This window comes from Lytechinus pictus, chromosome 10 (assembly GCF_037042905.1).
Source record: "Lytechinus pictus isolate F3 Inbred chromosome 10, Lp3.0, whole genome shotgun sequence".
NCBI classification, from domain to species: Eukaryota; Metazoa; Echinodermata; class Echinoidea; order Temnopleuroida; family Toxopneustidae; genus Lytechinus; species Lytechinus pictus.
Window position 1 is genome coordinate 27,596,696 of NC_087254.1, and position 24,487 is coordinate 27,621,182.

Below are 24,487 nucleotides of genomic sequence, written 5' to 3' on the forward strand. Positions count from 1 at the left end.
TCCTCTTTGATAATGATCATCTAATTATGTGAGAGCATGATTGTAGAGATATACAACATCCCCTTTAAACAGCATTATCACACATAGCTTTCCAAGAAACAGTTTACCGACAGTTTATTTCAATAGAATCGTCATACGTATCATGGCCTCATTCCTTGGGGTATATCTTGTTTTATTACAAAGTTTGACAATTTCATTTCTTTATTTCTCTCTTCTTTTTTTTTTTTTTTTGGGGGGGGTACCACTTTTGGAGTAGTGTCAAGTTTTATTGTCAGTTTATTTGTTGATTTTTATTTTCTTTTTGGCTTATCAACCCATTTTGTGAACCCATCCCATCCCCTCATTCTGAAATTCTGGAGCTGTGCCTCGGATTTTGAATGGCATCCCTTATATGAGAGTAAGAATAAGTGATCCTGATTATTATTGCTCTCTGTAAAATATGCTGTCTTTCAATCATTTGGGGATATGCATCTAGCAGTGTTGTATTCAAGGTTCAAATCTTTGATAGTTAATTTTATAAGTTGTTTGTTGCGCTAGGAACATCCGCGTAGTGCATACAATAGTATATGCGTACAATAACAGTGCATCTAATAGTTCATTAAAGATTGAATTGCATTAAGTTTGGCAATTGGGTTGTAAAGGATCGGTTCTGTTTAACACCAAGTCTTAACCGAAGGTTAAGTATTTGAAATGACAGCATAACTTAGAAAGTATATGGATCTAGTTCATAAAACTTAAACATAAAAAAGATTAATCAAGTATTACTGAACATCCTGCCTGAGTTTCACGTCACATGTTCAAGGGCAAGGGTCATTTAGGGTCAATGAACTTTCGTCAAGTTGGGGGTATCTGTTGAATTACCATCATAACTTTGACAGTTTATGGATCTGATTCATGAAAATTAAACATAAGGTTAATCAAGTATTACTAAATATTCTGGGCGAGTTTCAGGTCACATAATTAAGGTCAAAGTTAATTTAAGGTCAATGAACTTTAGCCAAGTTGGGGGTATTTGTTGAATTACCATCATAACTTTTAATGTTTATTGGTCTAGTTCATAAAACTTGGATATAAGAGTAATCAAGTATCACTAAACACCCTGTGCGAATTTCAGGTCACCTGACCAAGGTCAAAGGGCAATTAACTTTGGCCATGTTGGGGGTATCTGTTGAATTACCATCTTAACATTGAAGGTTTGTGGATGTGATTCACGAAACCTGGACATAAGATTAATCAAGTATCACTAGACATCCTGTGCGAGTTTCAGGTCACATGACTAAGGTCAAAGGTCATTTAAGGTCAATAAAGTTTGGCCATGTTGAAATGTGAAATAATTTAGTTTCTCATTATTTCCACCCTGAACTTGTGGAAATACAACTGTTTCTCACCTAATTTGTGGTTCAATTATAACAATCCTTATTGCAAAATCTGTAAAATTGAGAATATTGTATAATTCATGAAAAAATATAAATGAAATGGTGAGTGATATTGTCGACTGTCTCATTTGTATTCTACTAAGCTACAATGATATTTACATATATAACCGTTATGTGAAAATAAGCGAAATTTTAAAATGTCTTAACTTTCTTATTTTACATCCGATTTGGATCAAATTTTCACCGTTAATCTTTGTTCGATTTTTCTATAGCATGCCTATTTTTCACATCATTTTTGTTTCTTGGGTGGACTTGACCTCTAAATACTTACAAAGATTATCAATTATTCTCATTCCCATTAGGAACGGTTGAAATCCAATCTTTGTAGATTTATTGAAATCTGTATGGCAGTCCGGTTTTGTTAAACATGTTATAAAAAGTATCGTTAGTCGAACGTAAAGAAATGTAGAGTTAAATGTTAAAATTAGAGAAGTATTATAATAGAGCGTTGATTAAGTTTGAATAAACGTTTTAAGTGTTTCTGTCAACCTCCTTTACTTAGATATTGATGAATGCGCCTCTGATCCGTGTCAGAATGATGGTACATGTACTGATGGAATCAGTTCTTACACATGTAGCTGTGAGCCTGGATACACTGACCCCACTTGCGGAACCGGTAAGTATTTTATGTTTTTCTTCCATTCATGTTTTTCAAAGTAATTGATCCCGAAATAAGGTCGTCGCTGATAGTTAAATTTTTATAAGTTGTTTGTTGCGCTAGGAACATCCGCGTAGTGCATACAGTAGTAAATGCATACAATAACAGTGCATCTAATAGTTTATTAAAGATTGAATTGCATTAAGATTGGCAATTGGGTTGTAAAGGATCGTTCTGTTTAACACCAAGTCTTAACCTAAGGTTACGTATTTGAAATGACAGCATAACTTAGAAAGTATATGGATCTAGTTCATGAAACTTAAACATAAGATTAATCAAGTATTACTGAACATCCTGCCTGAGTTTCACGTCACATGTTCAAGGGCAAAGGTCATTTAGGGTCAATGAACTTTGGTCAAGTTGGGGGTATCTGTTGAATTACCATCATAACTTTGACAGTTTATGGATCTGATTCATGAAACTTAAACATAAGGTTAATCAAGTATTACTAAATATTCTGTGCGAGTTTCAGGTCACATAATTAAGGTCAAAGGTAATTTAAGGTCAATAAACTTTGGCCAAGTTGGGGGTATTTGTTGAATTACCATCATAACTTTTAATGTTTATTGGTCTAGTTCATAAAACTTAGATATAAGAGTTGCGAATTTCAGGTCACATGACCAATGTCAAAGGGCAATGAACTTTGGCCATGTTGGGGGTATCTGTTCAATTACCATCAGAACATTGAAGGTTTGTGGATGTGATTCATGAAACCTGGACATAAGATTAATCAAGTATCACTAGACATCATGTGCGAGTTTCAGGTCACATGACTAAGGTCAAAGGTCATTTAAGGTAAATAAAGTTTGGTCATGTTGGGGTATTTGTTGAATTACCGTCATAACTCTGTAAGTGTATTGGTCTAGTTCATAAAACTTGGACATAAGAGTAATCAAGTATCACTGAACATCTCATGCGAGTTTCAGGTCACATGATCAAAGTCAAAGGTAATTTAAGGTCATTGAACTTTGGCCATTTTAGAGGTAATTATTAGATTGCTGTCATAACTTTCAAAGTTTATAGATATAGTTTATAAAATTTGTGATATAGGGGTAATCAAGTATCACTTACAAGTCTTATGTTGCATGATCAAGGTCATTGTAGTATTGTATCATTATATGAATGGTGTTTGTGTGAATAATTTCATAGTAGTTTTCAAAGTCAGCTCTGCTGCTATATTGAATCGCGCGATGCAGATGAGACTGCTAGAGGCGGTCCACTTGTTAATAATTTATTTCTTTATGAGTATAAAAAGCTATTTTATACTTATTTCCACCATCATCCGCCATTCCTCGCATTGTTATTTCTTGTATGATAAATATTATTAGTAAAATTGATAGTAGTAGAAGAAAAAGAAGAAGGAGAAGTAGTAGCAGCAGTAGTAGTAATAGTACTAGTAGGAGAAATAGTATTAATGTATTCATTTTTGTATTATTCTTAATATCATCATCATTACCATTATTAATGTGATTATTATTTCATAGTTGATTCGTTACATTACTATGTTTCCGTTTTCAACCGCTATTTGGTTTTCAGTCTTAAATGTTTTTAATAGCCTATTCAGATTAGATATGCGTTAGACTTTGCCATATTGCCGTATTATTCATATGAAAACGATGCATGGTGATTTTAGGACACTCTGGTTAATTTCATGCTGCAGCTTCTTAAGTTGACTTTAATCTTTATAACAGATATCAACGAATGTGCAAGCAGTCCCTGTCAGAACGGAGGTACTTGCACGGATGCAGTCAACAGTTACTCGTGTTCTTGCGTTGCTGGATACGAGGGTCCTACATGTGGCATCGGTGAGTATCAAAAGCCTCTTGTCGATCACCATCAGTTGATCCTGATAGTCAGGGTATTTTGATAGAAGCGCAATTAAAGATTTGAAAATCATAGATTGCTCAAAAGTATTGATTGCTTATGGCTTGACAGAAAACCATCAGAGAATAAATCAGATGTGATTCTCTGATGTTTATAATTTTTGGCGTCATACGCCAGCAACTGACCCATTTTAATTCAATTAATTCTTGTGGCTGGTGACTGACAATACCTTTGTTTTTTATATTAATTAAAGTATTTGAAGATATCTAACGTATGCAAATAAATAAAGACATTTATGAATAGCCGACATATATATATATTTGGGGGGTCTCACCTGCATAGCAGAGTGAATAGGCGCCGCTTTTTCTGACGGCAGCGGCGACAGCGGCGTCGTCAACATTGAGATCTTAACCAAGGCTAAGTTTTTGAAATGTCGTAATTTGAAAACCAAATGAACCTAGTTCATGAAACTGGGACGTAAGAATAAGCAAGTATTACTGAACTGCCTGAGTTTCAGGTCACATGACCAAGGTCAAAGGCCACTTATGGTCCACGAACTTTGGCCATATTAGAGTTGTTTGTGAAATTCATCATAACTTTAAAAGTTTATGGATCTAGTTCATGGAACTTGGACATAAGAGCAATCAAATATCCCTGAATATCCTGTGCGAGATTCAGGTCACATGATCAAGGTCAAATGTCATTTAGGGTCAATGGACATAGTTATATGTATGTATGTATGTATGTATGTATCTCAATATTTAATGAAAAAAAATATTCAAAAGCTGTCTACAAAGCCAGCACTGATGCTATATCGAATTGCGTAATGCAGGCGAAACTGCCAGAGGCCTTCCACGTGTTTATGAAATTCACATAACACACGGGCGATGGGGGGGGGGGGGGTGCTCGCAATCATGTAGATATCCACAATATATCCGTGTAGATTAGGTAAATATTCCTTTCAAATCCTCAACATTTGATTCATTTTTTCCGCTTTTATTTAAACCATCCGCACATCCCTTTAAGCAGAATCAAACATTTTGAAGAGTTAAAGGGGTACTGAGGGGAAAAAAGTCAATAAATAGAATATATGATTTTGAATCAGATACATTTCTATTACCATGCACATTCTATACTGGACATTACGGTGTGTTAGTCATACCTACACAATCGATGCGAGAGGCTGATCCAAGCTATTGTATTATTTGAATGACATACCATTCATCACTTTGCAATCATTTTCATGGATGTGACTGCCACACTAAGGTTGAATTTTGGCCTCACTTTAGCGCAAAATCGCTCAATACATTCAGCATATTTTCCTTCTATTTGAAGCAAATGAAGATACTTATGGTGGCATGAAGCCTGCAAATATTCTCGTTGATACATCCTCTTTCATATCGAATGTTGAGATTGTGCATTTATTACTGATATTCATAATAAATCTGATCAATAACAGTGCATGTGCAATTTTTTTTACCAAAAACATACAAATTTTGGACAAAAGTCTTAATTCTATTAAAAAGTATATCAACCGACTTGAAATCGAAGAATAAAGGGATTGTAGTAAATTCTACTAACAAAATAATAGATAATTTCGCATTTTATGAAGGCCTTTTTCCATTTTCTGGGTTGAAAATGTGACAATATACATTAATATATCCTAGTCTCCGATATGCAGTAAAAAAAGCTAAATTTCTGAAAATTGAATTTTCAAGTTTGAGACATATTAAGTTTGTGACTAAAAACGATATCGATTTGGCATTTCGTCCACTTAATAATTGTATATTAGGAAAGTTTCCTAGAAATTTTCGAGGCGATTGCTTTATTTTCTTTAGATTTATGGTAAATCATGTATTTCGCAATTTTTCAATTTTTGGGAAAAAAAATCTCAAAATTGCACTTTTCTTATTAAAATATCAACCGAATTACCATTTCATCACCCCTGAAAAGTATCAACTTGTGCAAAATTTATTTATCTTTCATATGACACTAATTTTGTGGCAAATGAATGTTTGTGTCGGAATCTATGTACGAAAATTCAAATCCCATGAATATGGCGGCCATTTTGGACGCCATCTTGAATTTGAACCCCAATGGACAATATTTCGTTTTGGGAACATCAAAATTCATTCACTACACATCTTACAGATTACAAAATTGTAGGTTTAAAAAATATATCATTGGGGTGCATGGGAACCCTATCTCTCTCCCCTACTATATCTATGATCTAGTGTATGGAATAAACACGTCATGTTTGGTATCAAATCAAAGTTTATGGAAAATGGAATGTACATTAAAACAAATTAAACACACTGTGTCATAAACAAGTACGGGTAGGCCTAATGTCCTGTTCCACGTACTATCAGTTATCTTCTGAAGATGTCATGGGAGTAGAAACATATATACTTTTTCTCTGACAACACTGACATTTCTGTTCTACCAGACTGTTCTCCTTTTGGGGTTTACAAGTCTTCTGCATACTGATGAAAAAGTAATGGATATGTATGGTATTGAAACTAGGAGAAAAAGCTGGCTGTGCACAGATAATTCCTTTCTTTAGTTTGTGTTGATTTGGCAAGGGAAATACTTTCACTCTGAACTTACTGCTTACTCTATATGTAGAAGAAGTGGACAGGAATCAGACTCGATTAAAGATGTAGTATTCAAACTTTATATCTTTTTTAACTAATGATAATAAATGTAAAGATTAAGAGCCTACCCCAACTGAAAAGTTAGCAAACGAGCGTGTCAAATGTGCTTTTCTCCAGGATCTTTATTCGGAGAAAATCTTATCCGAAAGACTCCCCTGCAACTAACTTTTCATGTATAGATGGGAAGTATAGGTTAGGTGGGCATTCCTATACCTGTTCATAGCACAGTGGATACTCCCATCATGGAATTGTCAGAACCTGTACAATTTTGATTAATATCAGGGCCACCATGGATATCCTAGGGCTAGCGTTTGTCACTTTGGTGTATCGTATTGTGCCATTCTAAACACAAGTAGTAACATGCAATCGAGATTGAAGAGGGTCCAAATCAGTCTGGAAGAGGATAAAGCAAGTTCAGAGTGGAAGTCTTTCCCTTGCCAGATTGTCTGTGCACAGCCAGCTTTTTTCTCTCCTAGTTTCAATACCATAACTTTAATATCGATCACTTTTTCATCCGTATGCAGAAGACTTGTAGACCCTAAAAGGAGAACAGTCTGGTAGAACACAAATGTCAGTGTTGTCTGAGAAAAATTATATACGCTCTACTCCCATGACATCTTTAGAAGATAACTGAAAGTACGTGGAACAGGACATTAGGCCTACCCGTACTTGTTCATGACACAGTGGTTGCTCCCCTTGCAGATGCAAGTCAGTGTCACCCTGTTCTATGAGGCTTAATGTAGTTGCTGCCCAGCCGTCGAATCATGTATTTCATAATTCATACTGCAAGTGCAAAACGAACATGACGAAGTATACGGCTAAGGCAGAGGCATGCAATCGAGATTGTTGAGGAATTAACACCCTTTTAAGTACTGATAAACTCCCGCCTTCATTAGACCTTTCATGCGCTAAAATGACCTAAATGTGACTTTGGCATGTGATTTACTTTTGTATAAATGTACACTCCATTTTCCATAAGCTTTAATTTGATACCAAACGTGATAATGTTTATTTCGTACACTAGAAAAGAGATACTGTAAATCATAATTAAGAGGTTGACCTATATGAAAAGGATGGTGTGGTGTATGACGTCAGAAAATGACGTTGCCCCAAGGGTACCAAAGTAGCCCCTGTCAGATTCTAAATATACGCATCCTCAACATAACTATCAGCCAAAAATACATTTAATGCTCAATCCGTTTGTATTCCAAACATGAGATAGTCCCCATTATAAAAAATTATGTTGCATTGCTTACATTTGTGACCTAACTTGACCTTTCATGACCTTAATGACCGTTATTTGGTCTGAACGCAATATAAATGCCTTTTGATTCACATTTCTGGATTTGATTTTGCATTTGCTATAATTTGATATGAAAGATGATATGTTTATTCTGCTCTATAGAAAATTAACAATTAAGAGGAATGTAAGAAAATTTGTGTGGTTTATGACGTCACATAGATAAAATTCCTCAAGATACCAAGGTCGCACCCATCGGATTCTTAATATGCGCATCCTCAACTTAACTTTCAGTAAAATCATGATATTTTTCGCCTTATATGAATTACTTACATTTGTAATGCAATAAATGCCCAGTGATCAATATATTTGCATTTGACTTTTTATTAACTTTAATTTGATACCAAACATGACATGTTTATTTCGTAAAATATGAAAGTCATGTTTAAGAGGTATTAAAAAAAGGTGGGCGTGGCCTATGACGTCAATTTAACCCCCAAAAAAAGGCCCAAGGGTGCCCAAGTGGCATCCGTCGGATTCTTGAGGTAGACAAGACACCCTATACTATAACTTTCATTTTAAAAAATGCATATATACCCAACTTGACGGTCATGTTGTGGTTCTACTTGACTATACAGGCGTATACCGACACCAGCACCTGTTTTCCGGGTCATTCGCCTTCTCCAATGCACATGATTTAAATACTGTATTCATATTCATTGTTTTTATACTATATTATTAATTTGAATACTTTATTTGAAAAATGGATGAAGTGTCAATTAGGATAAAAAAATAAAGGTTTACTTGAGTTGAACTTCTATCACGCTGCGATTCCTAAATTGAGCGCGTAAGAGCTACTCTGCTAAAGCCAGGGTGATTATGCTGCATTTCCGTTGGGCCCTTACAGACTTCCGATAAAGTAAGTGTTGAGGGTCGTATTATTATGGCATAGAGATCGTCTTTATCATTCATTCTACCAAATATAAGCCTGTGCATTATTTAGTTTTTAAAAAATTTGGAAGTACGCGGAAGCGTGTTACATCGTCAATCAAACAGTAAATAATCACCAATTTGTAGACGAATTGGAAATTGTAAACTCAACTTTAATCACGCCATTTTGCACACTTCACATGTTCACTGCTAGACTTCTTTGCAGCCTGACTTTACATTTTTAAATAAGGAAAGCCGAGGTCCATTGCTCAATGCTAGCGAACACTGGAGCCTTGCTTTGGGGGCGAAGCATTAAAGCCGACCCGGTGGCACAAAGGCTGAAGGCCTGCAACTGGGAATTTTCCTCACTTAAGCTTTCCCTCTTTAGCAATCCTCCTAACTCTACAAACTCACCCTTCCAAATCTTCTCCTTAACACTAGAAGGCACCTCCCCGCCCAAAACATCACACACGCAGCTAAGCATATCTGGCTGCATAGGAAAGGGAGGGTCGAGGGCTGGTGTATTACTATTAGGCTCGATCCTCAACCACAGGGGCAGGATAGACAGAAGGGGGGGGGGGCTTGAGATTGAATTTGGGGAATGACTGGATCTTGTGGAGAAGTCACAAGAGGCCAGAACTCACCGTTGGTCGCCGACGCCGAACTTCCAGCATATGGGCTTTGAGTAGAACCAAAAACTTGGCCGACGTCTGTCTCGAGGTCGACAGGGAAGGCTGGCTGGCGGCATCCCGGACCGAACGACGAGTAGATTTCCTCTGATTTGACTTTTTGCTTGGCTTAACCTTAGGCATGATGGAATAATGCAGGGGTGGCGATGAAATTGAAAAGTCTTGAGGGAAAACTGTGACTCCTAACAACTGAAAAGTCCAACAAACGGATAACACAAATATGCAGATATGTTTCCAGATAAAGAAAATAAATTTTCAACTGCGAAGCGTTCGTTAAAATCTATATGAATGGGTTAAAACGATAACCAAAAAGTTCACAAAACAGCGAAAGCGTCTATATGTCACTGACACAGAGTCCGTTACAAGAAATTTTTAATACAGGAAAAAATACAGGAAGTATGTTGCACAAAACAGGTGAATTGAGATGAAAGATGCTCTTCAATCGACTCCACGAAGAAGAATGCTAACTTATTAGAATTTGGATTTCGCCCCCTCTCGAAATTACCACGCCAGCTAACGCGACGTAGCCTTTTTTATCCACGCCTCCTTGCGATGTCCGAAAATACAAAATTCGCAACGCAACATTTTTTAGGCCGCACCTTCTCGTGAAGTCCGAACAAATACCATATTTGGCATCGCAACACATCTCCGCCACGGCAAAGGAATTCGCCTGACCAGGCCCCTTACTTGTAAAACACCTGTTACGCACCGCTGGCGGAATATGTTGTTGTCCACCTAGTCTGACCTGAGATAACCTTTCATTAACTCGCTTTGCATACACATCAATGAGTTTATCAGAGTACGTGCAGTAATCACCTGTATGATAGTTATTCTAGACTGTGCCTCATTTTTCACGCGATCAAGGAATATACTAAAAATAGCGAGTGCAGCACGGATTGGAGGTTTCAGAGAATCGAAGTGCAGGGATGCCCGTATTCAGGCAAAATCCTGCATTCAGGCTTTAATTTGGCAATTTATTTTCAGGCCAGTATTATCATTTTTTCAATGCTGCATTGTAGCTGGATTCCAGGCCCTCTTAGTCCTATCAATATCAACTGCCATCCCTGGAAGTATAAACACTTAAGTTTTAGTTGCACTCGCCAGTGGTTTCACCCTTAACTCGGTTTATTATGTTCACTTTTGCAGATACTGACGAATGTGCTTCCGGTCCTTGTCAAAATGGAGGGACTTGTAATGACCAGGTTAATATGTACACATGCAATTGTGCGGCAGGATACACAGACAGTGACTGTCAAACGGGTAAGAACTTGATGCAACAATTCAACAGACATCACCCATCACTAATTCAAAACCTAATTAATGATTCAAATGGAAATGCAAATTGCTGGCATTATGTAATTGTGATTAAAGTGGGTAAATAAACTTGGAAAATAAGCTAAGAAATATGAAGGCTTATATGAATAGATGTTCAAGAGCGTTCGGGCATAAAAATCGGGGGGGGGGTAAATGACCTTTCACCCACCACTATCACTATTAACACTTTGCTCTGTGCATAATTATGATAATTGTTCATTAATATTGAATATAGGTATGGATACATTCCTCGTGTAATGTTAATTTGTCATACCCCTTCAGACATCAATGAGTGTGCGAGCAGTCCGTGCCAAAACGGTGCCACCTGTGACGATATGGTCAATGCCTACTCGTGCATGTGTCTTCCTGAATACACTGGCGTGAACTGTGAAGATAGTAAGTATCTATCTTCCTCTTTGATAATGATCATCTAATTATGTGAGAGCATGATTGTAGAGATATACAACATCCCCTTTAAACAGCATTATCACACATAGCTTTCCAAGAAACAGTTTACCGACAGTTTATTTCAATAGAATCGTCATACGTATCATGGCCTCATTCCTTGGGGTATATCTTGTTTTATTACAAAGTTTGACAATTTCATTTCTTTATTTCTCTCTTCTTTTTTTTTTGGGGGGGGGGGTACCACTTTTGGAGTAGTGTCAAGTTTTATCGTCAGTTTATTTGTTGATTTTTTATTTTCTTTTTGGCTTATCAACCCATTTTGTGAACCCATCCCCCATCCCCTCATTCTGAAATTCTGGAGCTGTGCCTTGGATTTTGAATGGCATCCCTTATATGAGAGTAAGAAAAAGTGATCCTGATTAATATTGCTCTCTGTAAAATCATTTGGGGATATGCATCTAGCAGTGTTGTATTCAAGGTTCAAACCTCCAAAGCCAAGGCTTCGATACCCAAGGCCAAGGCATGGAAACCCAAGGCCAAGGTATTTCAAATGATATATGGAACAATGAGCCAACAATGCTTAGGCGGCAGACATGGCACACAGGGCAAACTGTATAAAAGGTGTGAGCGAGAGAACTGAGCTAGCAAAAAATTTGACCTTTGTACATATAAAACAAAAATAATTTCATGATTGATTTAGACATAATATTGAAATAATAAAGTTACCTTGTACATTTAATATATTACATTTTCTAGGCGATTTACATTTCAGTAATTATTATTACCACTGTCATCTGATCCTCGTATGCCCATTCTCAACACATATCTTTCTCCAATCCACGTGACAGGGGCGACAGAACTTATTTTTGTTTGGGGTGGGGTCAAAGCCAAAAAGGGCACTTATATGTCAAAATAGACATTTGCAAACAGATATTTTCAAAATGAGATTATCAACTGCGTAAAGTAGTTGTGTGTTTTGTAGAAATTAGTTTGAGCAAAGCCTTTAAAAGCAATTTCTTATTCATAACATAGATTTATTTTATTTAGGCTTTACTATTCCGTGAGAATGCAGTTTTGAAAAGAAATCAATTCTGAAGTTGTAAAACTTGATTTTTTGTCAATTATGGCGCTAATCACTAAGCTGAAACCCCCGGACATTTCGTGTAATAAGGCATGAAAATAAAATGTTCCGAGCTGTGTTTGTAATCATGCAAAGATTTGTATCTAACTAAATAATTGACGCGAGCGCGAAGCGTGAGCTGAAATTTTTAATATACTGACCAGAAAAGGAAGCTGTTAAGGACTGCAATTAGTGACTCATAAATAGGATACATAACTCACCAATCAAAATGATACTAACGCAAAGCGCGGGCTCAAAAATTTGATGATATTACAACTTGAAAACTGGACATTCTAGGCATTTTTGTAAACGGAAACAGAATGAGTACCTTACTTTACAATTGATGCAAGTGCAGAACACGAGCCAAAAATGTGTGATATTCCAATCTGAAACTGGACATTCTCAACATTTTTGTGACCATGAACAGTGATGCGAGCGCGATCCAAAATTTGGTGATTTTCGAACCTAAAATGTATTATATTTTACTAGAAATGTTATTAAAAAAGATATTTCTTTTTGAAAAAGGGCATATTTCATTTGGAAAAAGGGCATTTTCGATTTCAAAAAGGGGGCACTTTTCCTACATGGATTTTTCAGGGGGGGGGGGTGCAAGAGAGCCCAAATCGCAAGTTGAAATTTTCGGATGCTGACCTGAAAATTAGTCATTCCCTAGGTCTCTTGTCAGTTTTTATGTTTTTTCTGCTTACAACCACTTTTAAATTTCAATTATCATTTCTTGTATCTTCTACTCTTATTTTATCTCTAAAACCGGAATAAAGAATACTTACAAATTAAATTCATATTCAAAAGGATGTAAAATAAACGGGGCGCACCCTATACCCTTACTTGAGGGAGGGTAAATCTTAATTATTTCTTGAAACATTCTATGGCCATCCTCCCGTTTTCCATTTATCAATTCACATGTTTCATTTTATATATTTTGTTATTTGTTTTTAACGGAAATAAATTCAATTCAACAGTAAAATAGAGGCCTCTATCAGACAATATTGACACAAAAACAAATACGTTGTTTATTTCCTTGAAACTCTAGGGAAATGAAATTCACTGTCGAACCATATGATTAAAGAGAAGTAAACATTTTTTAAAAACTGTTTTGTCAATCTGAGACACTAGACCCAAAACAAAATATATACAATTTAGAAAAGATGTACTGCCTATCAACATATTCACTGATCTTGCAGTATATTCTGCCTAACCGGCCAAATGTGTCATCCCCGTCTTTCTTACGCTCTCACATGTTTACCCCCTTCTCCTCTCTCTCTCTTCCCATTCCTTATTCTCGCCTGTTTAAAAAATATCAGAACCCCCCCCCCCCCAAAAAAAAAAAAAGAGAGAGAGAGGAAGTTCCACAACAAGTAATAAACTTAGAAAAGGGGAGACAAAAAAGAAAAAGGAGTAAATGTGATATTATTTTCTAAACGTATTGTCACAATGTATCACAAAATTAGCTTTTCATATAGTAAGAGGGCGGAAAATTTTGCTCGCTTCAATCGCTTTTAATATTTGTTGGCAGAAATTTTTCTCTACAGTGCGTATCAAAAAAAAGTTTACACTTTGAAAAAGCCCTGGGAATTAAAAAATATACAACATGTGGGTAATTTTTTCACACATAATCTTGGGTGTGGGTCTCATCTATCTAATGAAAGTAAAAGTGTTGACAGAATGTTACACTTGAGTGAGCACTGTCCATTTTTGTAAAGCTCGCAGAAATCTGTTTGCGCAGAAATGCTCGTTTTCACGCTGTGTCAAGGGGAAAGGGCTAAATCAAACTTACCCTGCGAAACATTTCTCATACATTTCCCTTGCACCTTTAGTCGATTGAAATAAAACGGATACATTCCAGCATTTTGTAACAATTTTGCCAACCAAATTGAAATTTCAACACTTAGTAAGCACAACCTTTACCCTTTTGTGTGCCAGCTGGATCTGAGGATATAACTGAATCTGAACAAAAGTTCATATCAGACATCTCCAGCATTTTTCACTAAGTTTGTGTCATTAAAGTGGGTTTACATTTCATTTTGAATTTGATACTAGTTTCCTCCACACTTTTTCCAAGCTTGACAAAGATTAATAAAATGAAAATGAAGCCTAAGCCATTTCATGTAAATCACAGCTCAGTGTAAAGCAAATATCGTCAAGATGGCCTCGGTGTGTGGGGGAGTGCGGTGGGGCGCAATGCACTCTTCGAAGTGTTTTGGGCAAGAAAACAAGTTAAAAAAGGTAAAAGATATCATCAAATCAATTTTACTAGCTAAATTCCATGTGTTCTTCATGATTAAGGTCTACTTTTATTCGCATAACTATTTCCAAGTTCTGCGCAAATCATTTTTCACTAACTTTTCAAAAGTAAGTGATGCTCACTCAAGCGGAAATATTTTTCGACAGTTATATCGTCATTCGCTTAAATGGATCTGTACCAATGTTAAAAAGTGGAAAAATCTTCAAGATATTACAAATATATATTTTAAAAGGATTTTTTCTAAGTGTAAACTTTTTTTTATACGCACTGTATATGCCGTGCTTGGCCGCTCAAAATTTTGGCTCATCTTGCCATTGACATAGCCCATTGGGATATGACAAAACTGGAGATTGTGTTAAAATGTACCAAATCTTTTCAGAATATCAGTAGGACTTAAAATATTCTTGTTGACCAAAGAAAATAATACAAGGAAATCCTAATGGAATAGAAATCAACCTTGTTATCATTCTTCAGAATTAGCTATAAAAATTGTCAAAATTGCAGTCAGATCTGTCAGAATTATTCCTGTCATGAGATCACTATAATCTTTATCATAATCATTATTAACATCATTATTATTAATATTGTCATTATCATCATTAGTCATGATTGCAACACAAACATTTTTTTTATCACTGCTGTTTTCTTTGTAACATATGTGATAATAACCCTTGATAATGATGATAATTACAATTGATGGCACTTCTAGTACTCTTACTACTGCTGCTGCTACTGCTATTGTTGACTAGTAGTATTGACCATTAGTGTCATTAAATATACAGAAAAAATGAAACATTTATAATTGCTTATATAAAAATAAATGAAAGTACAAAATACAAAATGCCTTGAAAAAGCCTTGAAAATGCCTTGAAATTTCAAGTCTCAAATTCTTCAAGGCCAGGTCCAAGGCCCTCTCAAGGTCAAGGCTTGAATGTTTAAGGCCAAAGCTTTGAAAAGTTAGGCCTTAAGGCGCCTTTAAGGCCAAGGCCGAGCATCAAGGCACTAAAACACTGGCACCTACCTTCCAATGGAGTGAATTATGACACCCCCCATCCTCAGAATTCCTTTGAGTCCCTTTGCAAAGGGACCCACCAACCAACCTCCTATCCTTTTATATCATGAGTGATACGACGGAAATATTATCGTTTGTCCGAAATAAGGATTTTGCTTGGAATCTCGAAACTTAATTTTCACAATTTCATTGCTTATGTGTCCGAAATGCCCGTTATTTATTACAGTGTTACTGTAAATTATGATTTCTATTATTACCGATATTATTTTTATTATTATTATTGTTATTATTTTCATTATTATTATTAGTAGTAGTAGTAGTAGTAGTAGTGGTATAGTAGTAGTATCATTATCATCGTCATCGTCATCATCATCATTATAATTATTATTATTGTTACTATTATTTTATATCATTATTGTTATCATTATCATAATTATCCTTATTGTAATAATCGATATACTTATTATTACTATTATCATTGCCATTATACTTATCATCATGTTATTATTACTATTATTATCATTATTATTACTATTATATTATTATCATTATCATTCTCATTCTTATTAACGCCATTTCATTATTTTTCTACCCTCAGGTCTTGACGCCTGTGCCAGCGATCCCTGTCTAAACGGATCGACTTGTACTAACGTAGGGACAGACTTCGAATGCGAATGTTTACCAGGATTTTCTGGAACACTATGTGATATAGGTAAGATAGTCTTTGGGGCGGATCATAGGCGTTGAAGCAGCCCCCATCCCTCCACCCCCCTAAACCTAGACTATCTACTGTCCTTTATTTATTTATTTATTTTACTTATTTATCTTTATATTTTTCTTTTAATTATTCATTCATTCACTTATTCACTTATCCATTATTTGTTATTATTTTGGTTTTACCTTAATTCTCTTTGCTTTTACAAATTTGAAAACTTTTGCAATAGTCAACATCTTTTTGCTTGGTAGAGATTATTTTGTAAACTAATGCCCATTACTCAATCCTGGATCCATCACTGACTCAATTTTGTTACTGCATAGTTATTATGGATATTAAAAACTGCCAAAAATGTAACTATACAATAAAAAAAATCCCCCAGGAGCATGGCAGACAGGGCCGTAGTCGAGAGGGTTCCCTGAGTTCCGCGGAACCCCGCGCCGCTCGCCAACAGAACGAACAAATAATAGAGAAGAAAAAAAGGAGGAAGGTCGTTCATATTAGCTTGGTGGATGGAGTGTTCCATGGTGTCCAATGATCACCCCGCCCGCGAAATTATTTTTCCCACCAGGGTTCCAGACATATGAATATTCATGACTTTCGTCTTCGGAAAATAGACTACGCATGCGCATGGACTAAAAAATTGTGGTCGTTTGCATCAAAACCCTCAAATTACCGGTACCATTGTATGCCTTAGGCTTAGTTCTTTATCTAGATTCAAATCTAAACACTTGTCAAAGTGCCAGACAAGAAAATGCTGGGCTATATCTGGACCTGTCTAATGCCTGCACTCGACTAATGTCATGGTTAGCTTAGAACTGGTTAACACCTAACTTTACGTTTACTTACGTTAAACCAATGAGCTTGGTAGCCTTAGTTTAATAGGTCTAGTCCGTATATAGAACTAGTAACACAATTGCCTATTTCGAGCACAGAAAATTAGAAACTTAATAATTGTTACAGAAAATGCTTATCGATCAATTACATTTTGCTGATCAAGAGAATTTACTCTGCGATTGAAATAGCTATGCAGAGCCGCGCGTTTACATTCACATGCATGTTCAAACGTTAAATTGTGCCTTACGTTATACGTGAGTTTAGATCAGAGTGGTTTATCAAGATCTAAATCTAGAGACTAGACTAGATCTAAACTAAATTTATTTAAATCTAGGACTAGTTTTATATACGAACTAGACCTATTAAACCAATCCTACCCAGGCCAAGCTCATTGATATAACGTAAGTAAACGTAAAGTTCAAAATTAACCAGTTCTAAGTTAACCATTAGTCGACCGCAGGCATTAGTCAAGTCCAGGTCTGATTTGAGATAAATTTAATGCCCTTGCCTAGGCTAGCTATAGCCTAGCCTAACATTTTGTCTTGTCATTATTAATGGCAATTTGATGGGTGTTTAAAAATTGGATGTATTCATAGATCTAAGGCATATATCATGTATATAGGGTACATGCAATTTGAGGGTGTTGATGGCAACGCAAACGCGCATGCGTAGTCTTATTCCGAAGACGAAAGTAATGAAAATTCACACTGATGTCCAGAACTGCGGTGGGAAAAATAATGTCGCCCCCGCCCCCGCGTCCCCTCCTCACCCCGTCCATATCGAAACAGGGTTCACCTTTTTTTCTTATTCCGCCCCCCCCCCCCTCCCCCTGAATTCACGAATTCTTGGCTACGGCCCTGAGATAACTATCCCTGAACTTTTCTCGGAGGTTTATCCTCTGTCTTCCCTCTAATTGGCCGAATATACACTGGCATGTCACCCTATCCGAGCACTCGCCAGGACTAATTCGATTCGCGAATTAGGATATCCCTCGCTTCGCTCGGGAAGTAGCCGCCAGGACCTCGACAAGAGGCTACGGGTGTTATTGCTTAACCCTAATGAGACTGGGATGTTTTGTTGATAGCGCGATCGCGACAAAAATGGACACAACATCACTAATGACATTACAGCCGATTTTACTTCACACATCACCATAATTTTTTTTATATATTTATACCGCGGACTCATCGCAGCGCATCGTATAGGGGCTCACACAGTCATTTAGTTTTGCACGGCCGCTTATAGGACATCGAAATATATTTTTCTCTCTAATAATGAGAGAAAAACTTCAAACTTAGTTCTTGCATGTATTCACATTTGATAGACAATGATCTGATAAGTTTTTAGTGTTCTTAAGCCAAATTAGGACAAAGATTACATAGGTCATATATCAAATGGAACGTTCTCGTTGTCACAATGAAGATCCGTTTCAAAGTTTAAATGAACTGGCTCATGTATATACATGAGTTGTGCATGAAATGTTGGGTCACATACGTTCAAAGATAAAATGACATATAGGCCTTTGTTTTTTTATATTTTAAACATTAGGCGTGCAATATATACCTGATTTTGTAAAGACGGAGGCATAAACATGATAAATAATTACTGATTGCAGTCGAGAATCCATCTTGTGTTTGTATCATAATTTTGAATAAGTATTTATATATCGAAATATGTACGTAGTTTTCATGATACTACATTAAGTTTTGTTAATGTTTATGAGGAGGTAACCAGGATATGGTTAAGGGAGCACATTTCGCAATCAAAGAGAAAAGTGTATTATTCATTTTTATTACGCAGAAATAATTATGCTTCATGGGAAACGACAATTGGCTATACATGATTGTAGGATTAATGAAATCCTTGCATTGAAATTCAGCAAATGAGTTTAGAAACACCGTTGACAAAATATAAAGAGTCGAAACTCTTTCGCTATTAAGTATCTTGAAAATGAGAATTACGTTGGTGTTGTGTTTTGTTGATTATTATTCCCTTTTCATTTTCAGATATCAACGAGTGTGCTACCTTACCCTGTCAGAATGGTGGTACTTGTATCAATGAATTAGCGGGACACTCATGCGTGTGTCAATATGGATACACAGGAGCCACCTGCGAAGAATGTAAGTACACCAAAACATCCCGAAAGAAATTATGAAAACACTGGACACCGGTTAGAAAAAAAAATCTAATTTTAAGTCAGCAAATATCTCTATGCATCTCAAATTTAAGTAAACATTAGGGTAGTCGGCACACGACTGATCGTGGGGGTTTCGTGCAAATTATTCTTAATCCGTACAATGCTAACTAACAAACTAATGTTGCACTTTGCGCCGGGATTCAATGGCAAGTGTCATTGCCGGGGAGTACCCAGAATATAATAAGGTGGGTAAAGCATTATTATTTGGAACATTTTATCCACAGCCAGCCTCCGTAACGAAAGTAAAATGTGATAATTTCACAGATTTGAAACAACAGCTAGCGCTGTAACTTGTCTTTAAATAGTGTAAGATAGGTATGTTCCCTTAGTTTATATGGAAGAATCCGGAATAAGGAAGAGGATATGTTTATGCCTTGATAACCATATGCAGTTTTAAATGATATTCTATATTTTGATACGAGATGTCCTATTTATGTAGAAAATAGATTGGTATTGTTGTATATATTATGGAAATGTGTGTGGATATGATTGGGTATCAGTTATCTGTTGCTCAAAACGTAATGTCAGTTTGGTCGAACTGTATTTGCTTGTGGTTGTTGACCAGCATTTTGTTATGTTTTTTTTTCCTTTCTTTTTAATTTTGCCAAGATACACTGTGTGATCTTGAGGGGGTATGGTACAATAGCCGCAATGACCAATTCACCCTTCAAAAGACCGCAACAGGTGTCATTTTTGGAACCTACCGTACACGAGGCCACATACTTGCTGGAGTGACAGGTTAGTGTGTATTTACACAAAAGTGCTCTCTCTCTCTCTCTCTCTCATGCCTAAATTTCAAGTGAGTTTCAAGTTCTAAATACAATCACAAAAATGAGACAAATCTATCAATGAACATTTTGGAGAAGTCAGTCAGAGAAGAACATTATTAAAGACTTTTATATTTTGTTTTATTACGTCACATGCTCAGCAATCCATATTCGTCTACTTTTCACACAATGAATAATCAGAAATCATAATTCACACTCGCTTCAACGGGAATAATATATATCCAATCAAAATTATCATGAACCACTTACAGAATGATTTTTTTTATTTAGGGTTAGAGATATTTTGTTTCATTATTACAAATAACATTGGGCCTCCTGGTGCAGTGTGACTTAACAATATAAAGATTTGAGCGATCGCTTTAGCTATATATATGTATATATATATATATATATATATATATATAGTCAAATGATCTGCTCGGAGATTATAAATAGGTTCAAACAAAGAAAAGTATAAAAACTCCGTGGACAGTAATATTTTAACGAATTTTCGCCCATAGAGCTTTGTCAAGTTATGACAAATTTATTAGATTGCGTCAAAATAATGCATCATAAAAATGCGCGGTATCCAAGCAGTGAGCAAAAGCGCACAAAGGATGACGAAAAGGATACGTCATAAAGGGGAAACGAAAGAAGACAGTAGGAGAAGTAGATAGAGAGAAAATGAGAGAGAGCGCGTGAGAGAAAGAAGAAGAGAGAGTGGGTGAGAAGGAGGGAGATAAGCAAGAAAGAAAAAAAGAAAAAAAGAGAGAAGAAAAAAGAAAAAGAAAGAGAACAGGAAAGAAAGACAAGGAAGAGAAGGTAAAAGAAAAATAAAAAAAGAAGAAAACAAATATCCACGTCAAACGAAATGAGTGGAAAGAAACATTGAGAGAGAAAGAAAGAAAGAAAGAAAGAGCGGGTGAGAAGGAGGGAGATAGGGGAGAAAGAAAGAAAAAAGAGAAGGAAAAAGAAAAGGAAAGAGAAAAGGAAAGAAAGGAAGAGTGGGTAAAAGAAAAATAAAAAGAAAGAAAAAGAAGAAGAAAAGAAATATCTACGTCAGACGAAATGAGTGGAAAGAAACATTGAGTCCATTGGGTTGGAGACATCCAAGGCGATGGATAATCTTCTCTTCCAAAAGCTTTCTGTCCTCATCACTTCCTTTGCAAGATAGAATTCCGAAGATCTTCATATCATCTATGGTGTGTCCAGGCAAATTGAAGTGACGGGCCACAGGAAGACCTTGAGTGTTGAGTCTAACGGACCTTAGGTGTTCAGTAGCTCTGTCGGCCATCCTACGCTTGGTTTCCCCGATATAGATCAAGTCACAGCGAGAGCAGACGATGGCATAAATCAGGTTGGTGGTGGTACAGGTAAAATCTTCCCTTATTTCCCACGTGCCATTCGGCCCCTTCAGCAAAGTGCAATCAGAAACAAAACGGCACGTGTTGCACCTACGTCTCCTGCAAGATGTTGTTCCTTGCCGCTGGGATTGATTGACTGCAAGTGGTTTCATTCTGGAGTGAACGAGTAAGTCCCTCAAACTCTTGTCTTTTTTGTAGGCAACAATGGGTGGTTCGTTGAATATCCTCTTCACTTCAGGGTCTCTTTCAAGGATAGAGGTATTGCTCATGACGTTGGAGACGAGTTTGACTGTCTGGGGGTGGTAAGTCATCACTAGAGGTACCCTCTTGGTTTTTTGACGAGTTCTCTCCTGAAGAGCTTGCTGACGTGTCAACTTGGAGGCATTGCGTACAGCACTTGCGATAACATCTTCCGGGTAACCCCTTCTGCGAAAGAAAGAGATCATTTCCTTCGCTTTGTCAAGGTAATCATCATCGCTGCTGCACAATCGGCGAAGTCTTGTCATTTGAGAATAAGGTATCGACCGTTTGCAGTTGGGTGGATGTGATGATTCATAGTTCAGGTAACAGTGCGCATCGGTCTTCTTGTAGTGTACGCTGGTGGTAATGCCAGTGCCCTCAATACGAAGGTTGATATCCAAGAAAGGGACAGTCTGATCTGATATATTATGCGTGAATCGAAGGGATGGATGGTAGTTATTGAAATACTCAATGAAGGAAGTCAAATCTTCCATAGAGCATGTTGCAACACCAACGAAGTCATCAATGTATCTCTTCAGCAGGAGTGGCTTAGGACCTTGGTAGTTGTTGAGAAGTTCCTCTTCTACGAAGCCCACAAAGAGACATGCATAAGAAGGACCCATTTTTGTGCCCATAGCCACACCTTTCTTTTGTACATAGAATTCATCTTCGAACTGGAAGGATGATAACTTAAGTACGAGTTCAGTAAGTCGAAGGATGGTTGGGTCATCGGGACGATCATCTGATGGAAACTTCCTTAGGAAATGCTGTATGGCACGCAGACCCTCTTCCATGGGGATATTGGTGTATAACGAAGCAACATCCATCGTAAAGAGATACCGGTCTCCGTCGGCTGGGAGTGTGACAGATTCCAAAATACGAAGGGCATCTGAAGAGTCCTTGACGTACGTCTTGAGCATAGATACGATAGGTGTGAAAATGCCATCCAGGTATTTACTTATTAGCTCAGTAGGGCAACCTATCGTTGAAACTATCGGTCTGCCAGGGTTACCCTCCTTGTGAATTTTGGGCAGGAGGTAGAATACAGGGCTGTGAGGATTCCTTTGGCAAAGGTTGCGTGCAGAAGGAGGAAGGGCTTCATTCTCAACAAGGTCATCAATGGTGTCTTTTACTTTCTTCTGATGCTCTTCTGTGAGATCTTTTTCGACTCTCTGGTAAAACTCAGTATTGTTGAGCTGTCGCTGAGCTTCACTGATGTACAAGTCACGCCGCCAGACAACAACTGCCCCACCCTTGTCCGCTGGTTTTATGACGTATGAGTTGTTGTTACGTAGTGATTTAAGAGCATCCTGTTCAGACTCGGTCATGTTGGAACAAGTGTGCCGAGAGTTCATGTTGAGAGCACCGAGGTCACTTCTACACTTATCGATGAAAAGATCCAGATTAGCATTTTGTCCCTCCAGATGAGTCCAAGATGAACGCTTAGGTTGTAGTGATTCAAATGTAGGAGGAGTCATTACGTTGCTGACTGGTTGTGATTCTTCCTCTTTATCTTTAGCAAAATGAGCCTTCAGTCTCATCCGACGTGCGAAGCTTTCAAAGTCTCGTCGTAGCTCAAATTCATCAACTAACTTTTGTCTTGGAACAAACGTGAGACCCCTTGACAGAAGTGCCCGTTCTCCGTCAGTCAATGGGAGATCCTCGGGAATGGTTACCACAAGACTCTTACTCCTAGTAGAAGCATCATCATCAACAACAGTAGGCCTAGGTTCGGCAATCACATTCGGATCATCACAAGTGTCACATCTGTTCATCTCATTCTCTTCTCTTAAGTCCTGATGACGGTTATATGAGCTATTGTGATTACGCTCACGGTCGTCAGCATCATCACCAACAATATTCCTCCTCTTATTCATGTGCAATAATGATGTTAATTTCCTTTTCTTGTACGAAAGAAGACAAGTGTAATATTTACCGTTGCACTCATGGATGTAGTTCCTTATCGAAGATAATTGGTGGTCAGTGCACATGTTCTGCAGCTCACTGTGTCTCTCATACATCCTTGAGGAATGGTGCTGGATCTCACGTTTGAAAGATTGAAGCGACAGTCTCATAAGTCTGCGAGAACATTGTTGAAGATTGAAGGTGATAGTGTGGTTACTAATCCTTCCAAGACAGGGGCGGGTAGTAATGCGATATCCGACAGGAACGACACCCCGTCGCAGGCAAATAGAAACAAAATCTCTGTGGCTGCAAAACCTTGTTTTTGCAAGAGTAGACATTGCAAGATAGAAAGCACTGGTGTGGGTTGCTCCATCATAGACATTTAGAAAATTGTTCAGGTTTCTTCTTATCCCCTGTAATAACACACTAGGTTGACGCATGGTGGTGGTGTTGGTAATTTGCAGAAATTCCAGATATCAAATATAGTCAAATGATCTGCTCGGTGATTATAAATAGGTTCAAACAAAGAAAAGTATAAAAACTCCGTGGACAGTAATATTTTAACGAATTTTCGCCCATAGGGCTTTGTCAAGTTATGACAAATTTATTAGATTGCGTCAAAATAATGCATCATAAAAATGCGCGGTATCCAAGCAGTGAGCAAAAGCGCACAAAGGATGACGAAAAGGATACGTCATAAAGGGGAAACGAAAGAAGACAGTAGGAGAAGTAGATAGAGAGAAAATATATATATATATACATAAATATATAACGTATTTTCGCAAACACGACGCATAATCTTTTTAAGACGCACCAGTTCTTTTGAAAATGCAATTCATTCAGAAGTTTTCGTCGGAAGTAAATTGGTGGGCCAGGACAGCAGATCGTTGGGAGTTTCCATAAATTCAGAAAAA

The 24,487-nt window shown here is 37.0% G+C and overlaps 1 protein-coding gene across 1 annotated transcript in view; it reads left to right on the plus strand.

Moving 5' to 3' along the window:
- The window catches only part of LOC129270424 (fibropellin-1-like), a 50,045-nt gene that overhangs the window by 23,710 nt on the left and 1,848 nt on the right, over nt 1-24,487 (plus strand). The window contains exons 12-18 of the mRNA XM_064105708.1: nt 1,939-2,052; nt 3,786-3,899; nt 10,578-10,691; nt 11,028-11,141; nt 16,147-16,260; nt 19,107-19,220; nt 19,907-20,035. Coding sequence (XP_063961778.1) covers nt 1,939-2,052; nt 3,786-3,899; nt 10,578-10,691; nt 11,028-11,141; nt 16,147-16,260; nt 19,107-19,220; nt 19,907-20,035 — 813 coding nt within the window. The remainder of the gene's footprint in view (nt 1-1,938; nt 2,053-3,785; nt 3,900-10,577; nt 10,692-11,027; nt 11,142-16,146; nt 16,261-19,106; nt 19,221-19,906; nt 20,036-24,487) is intronic.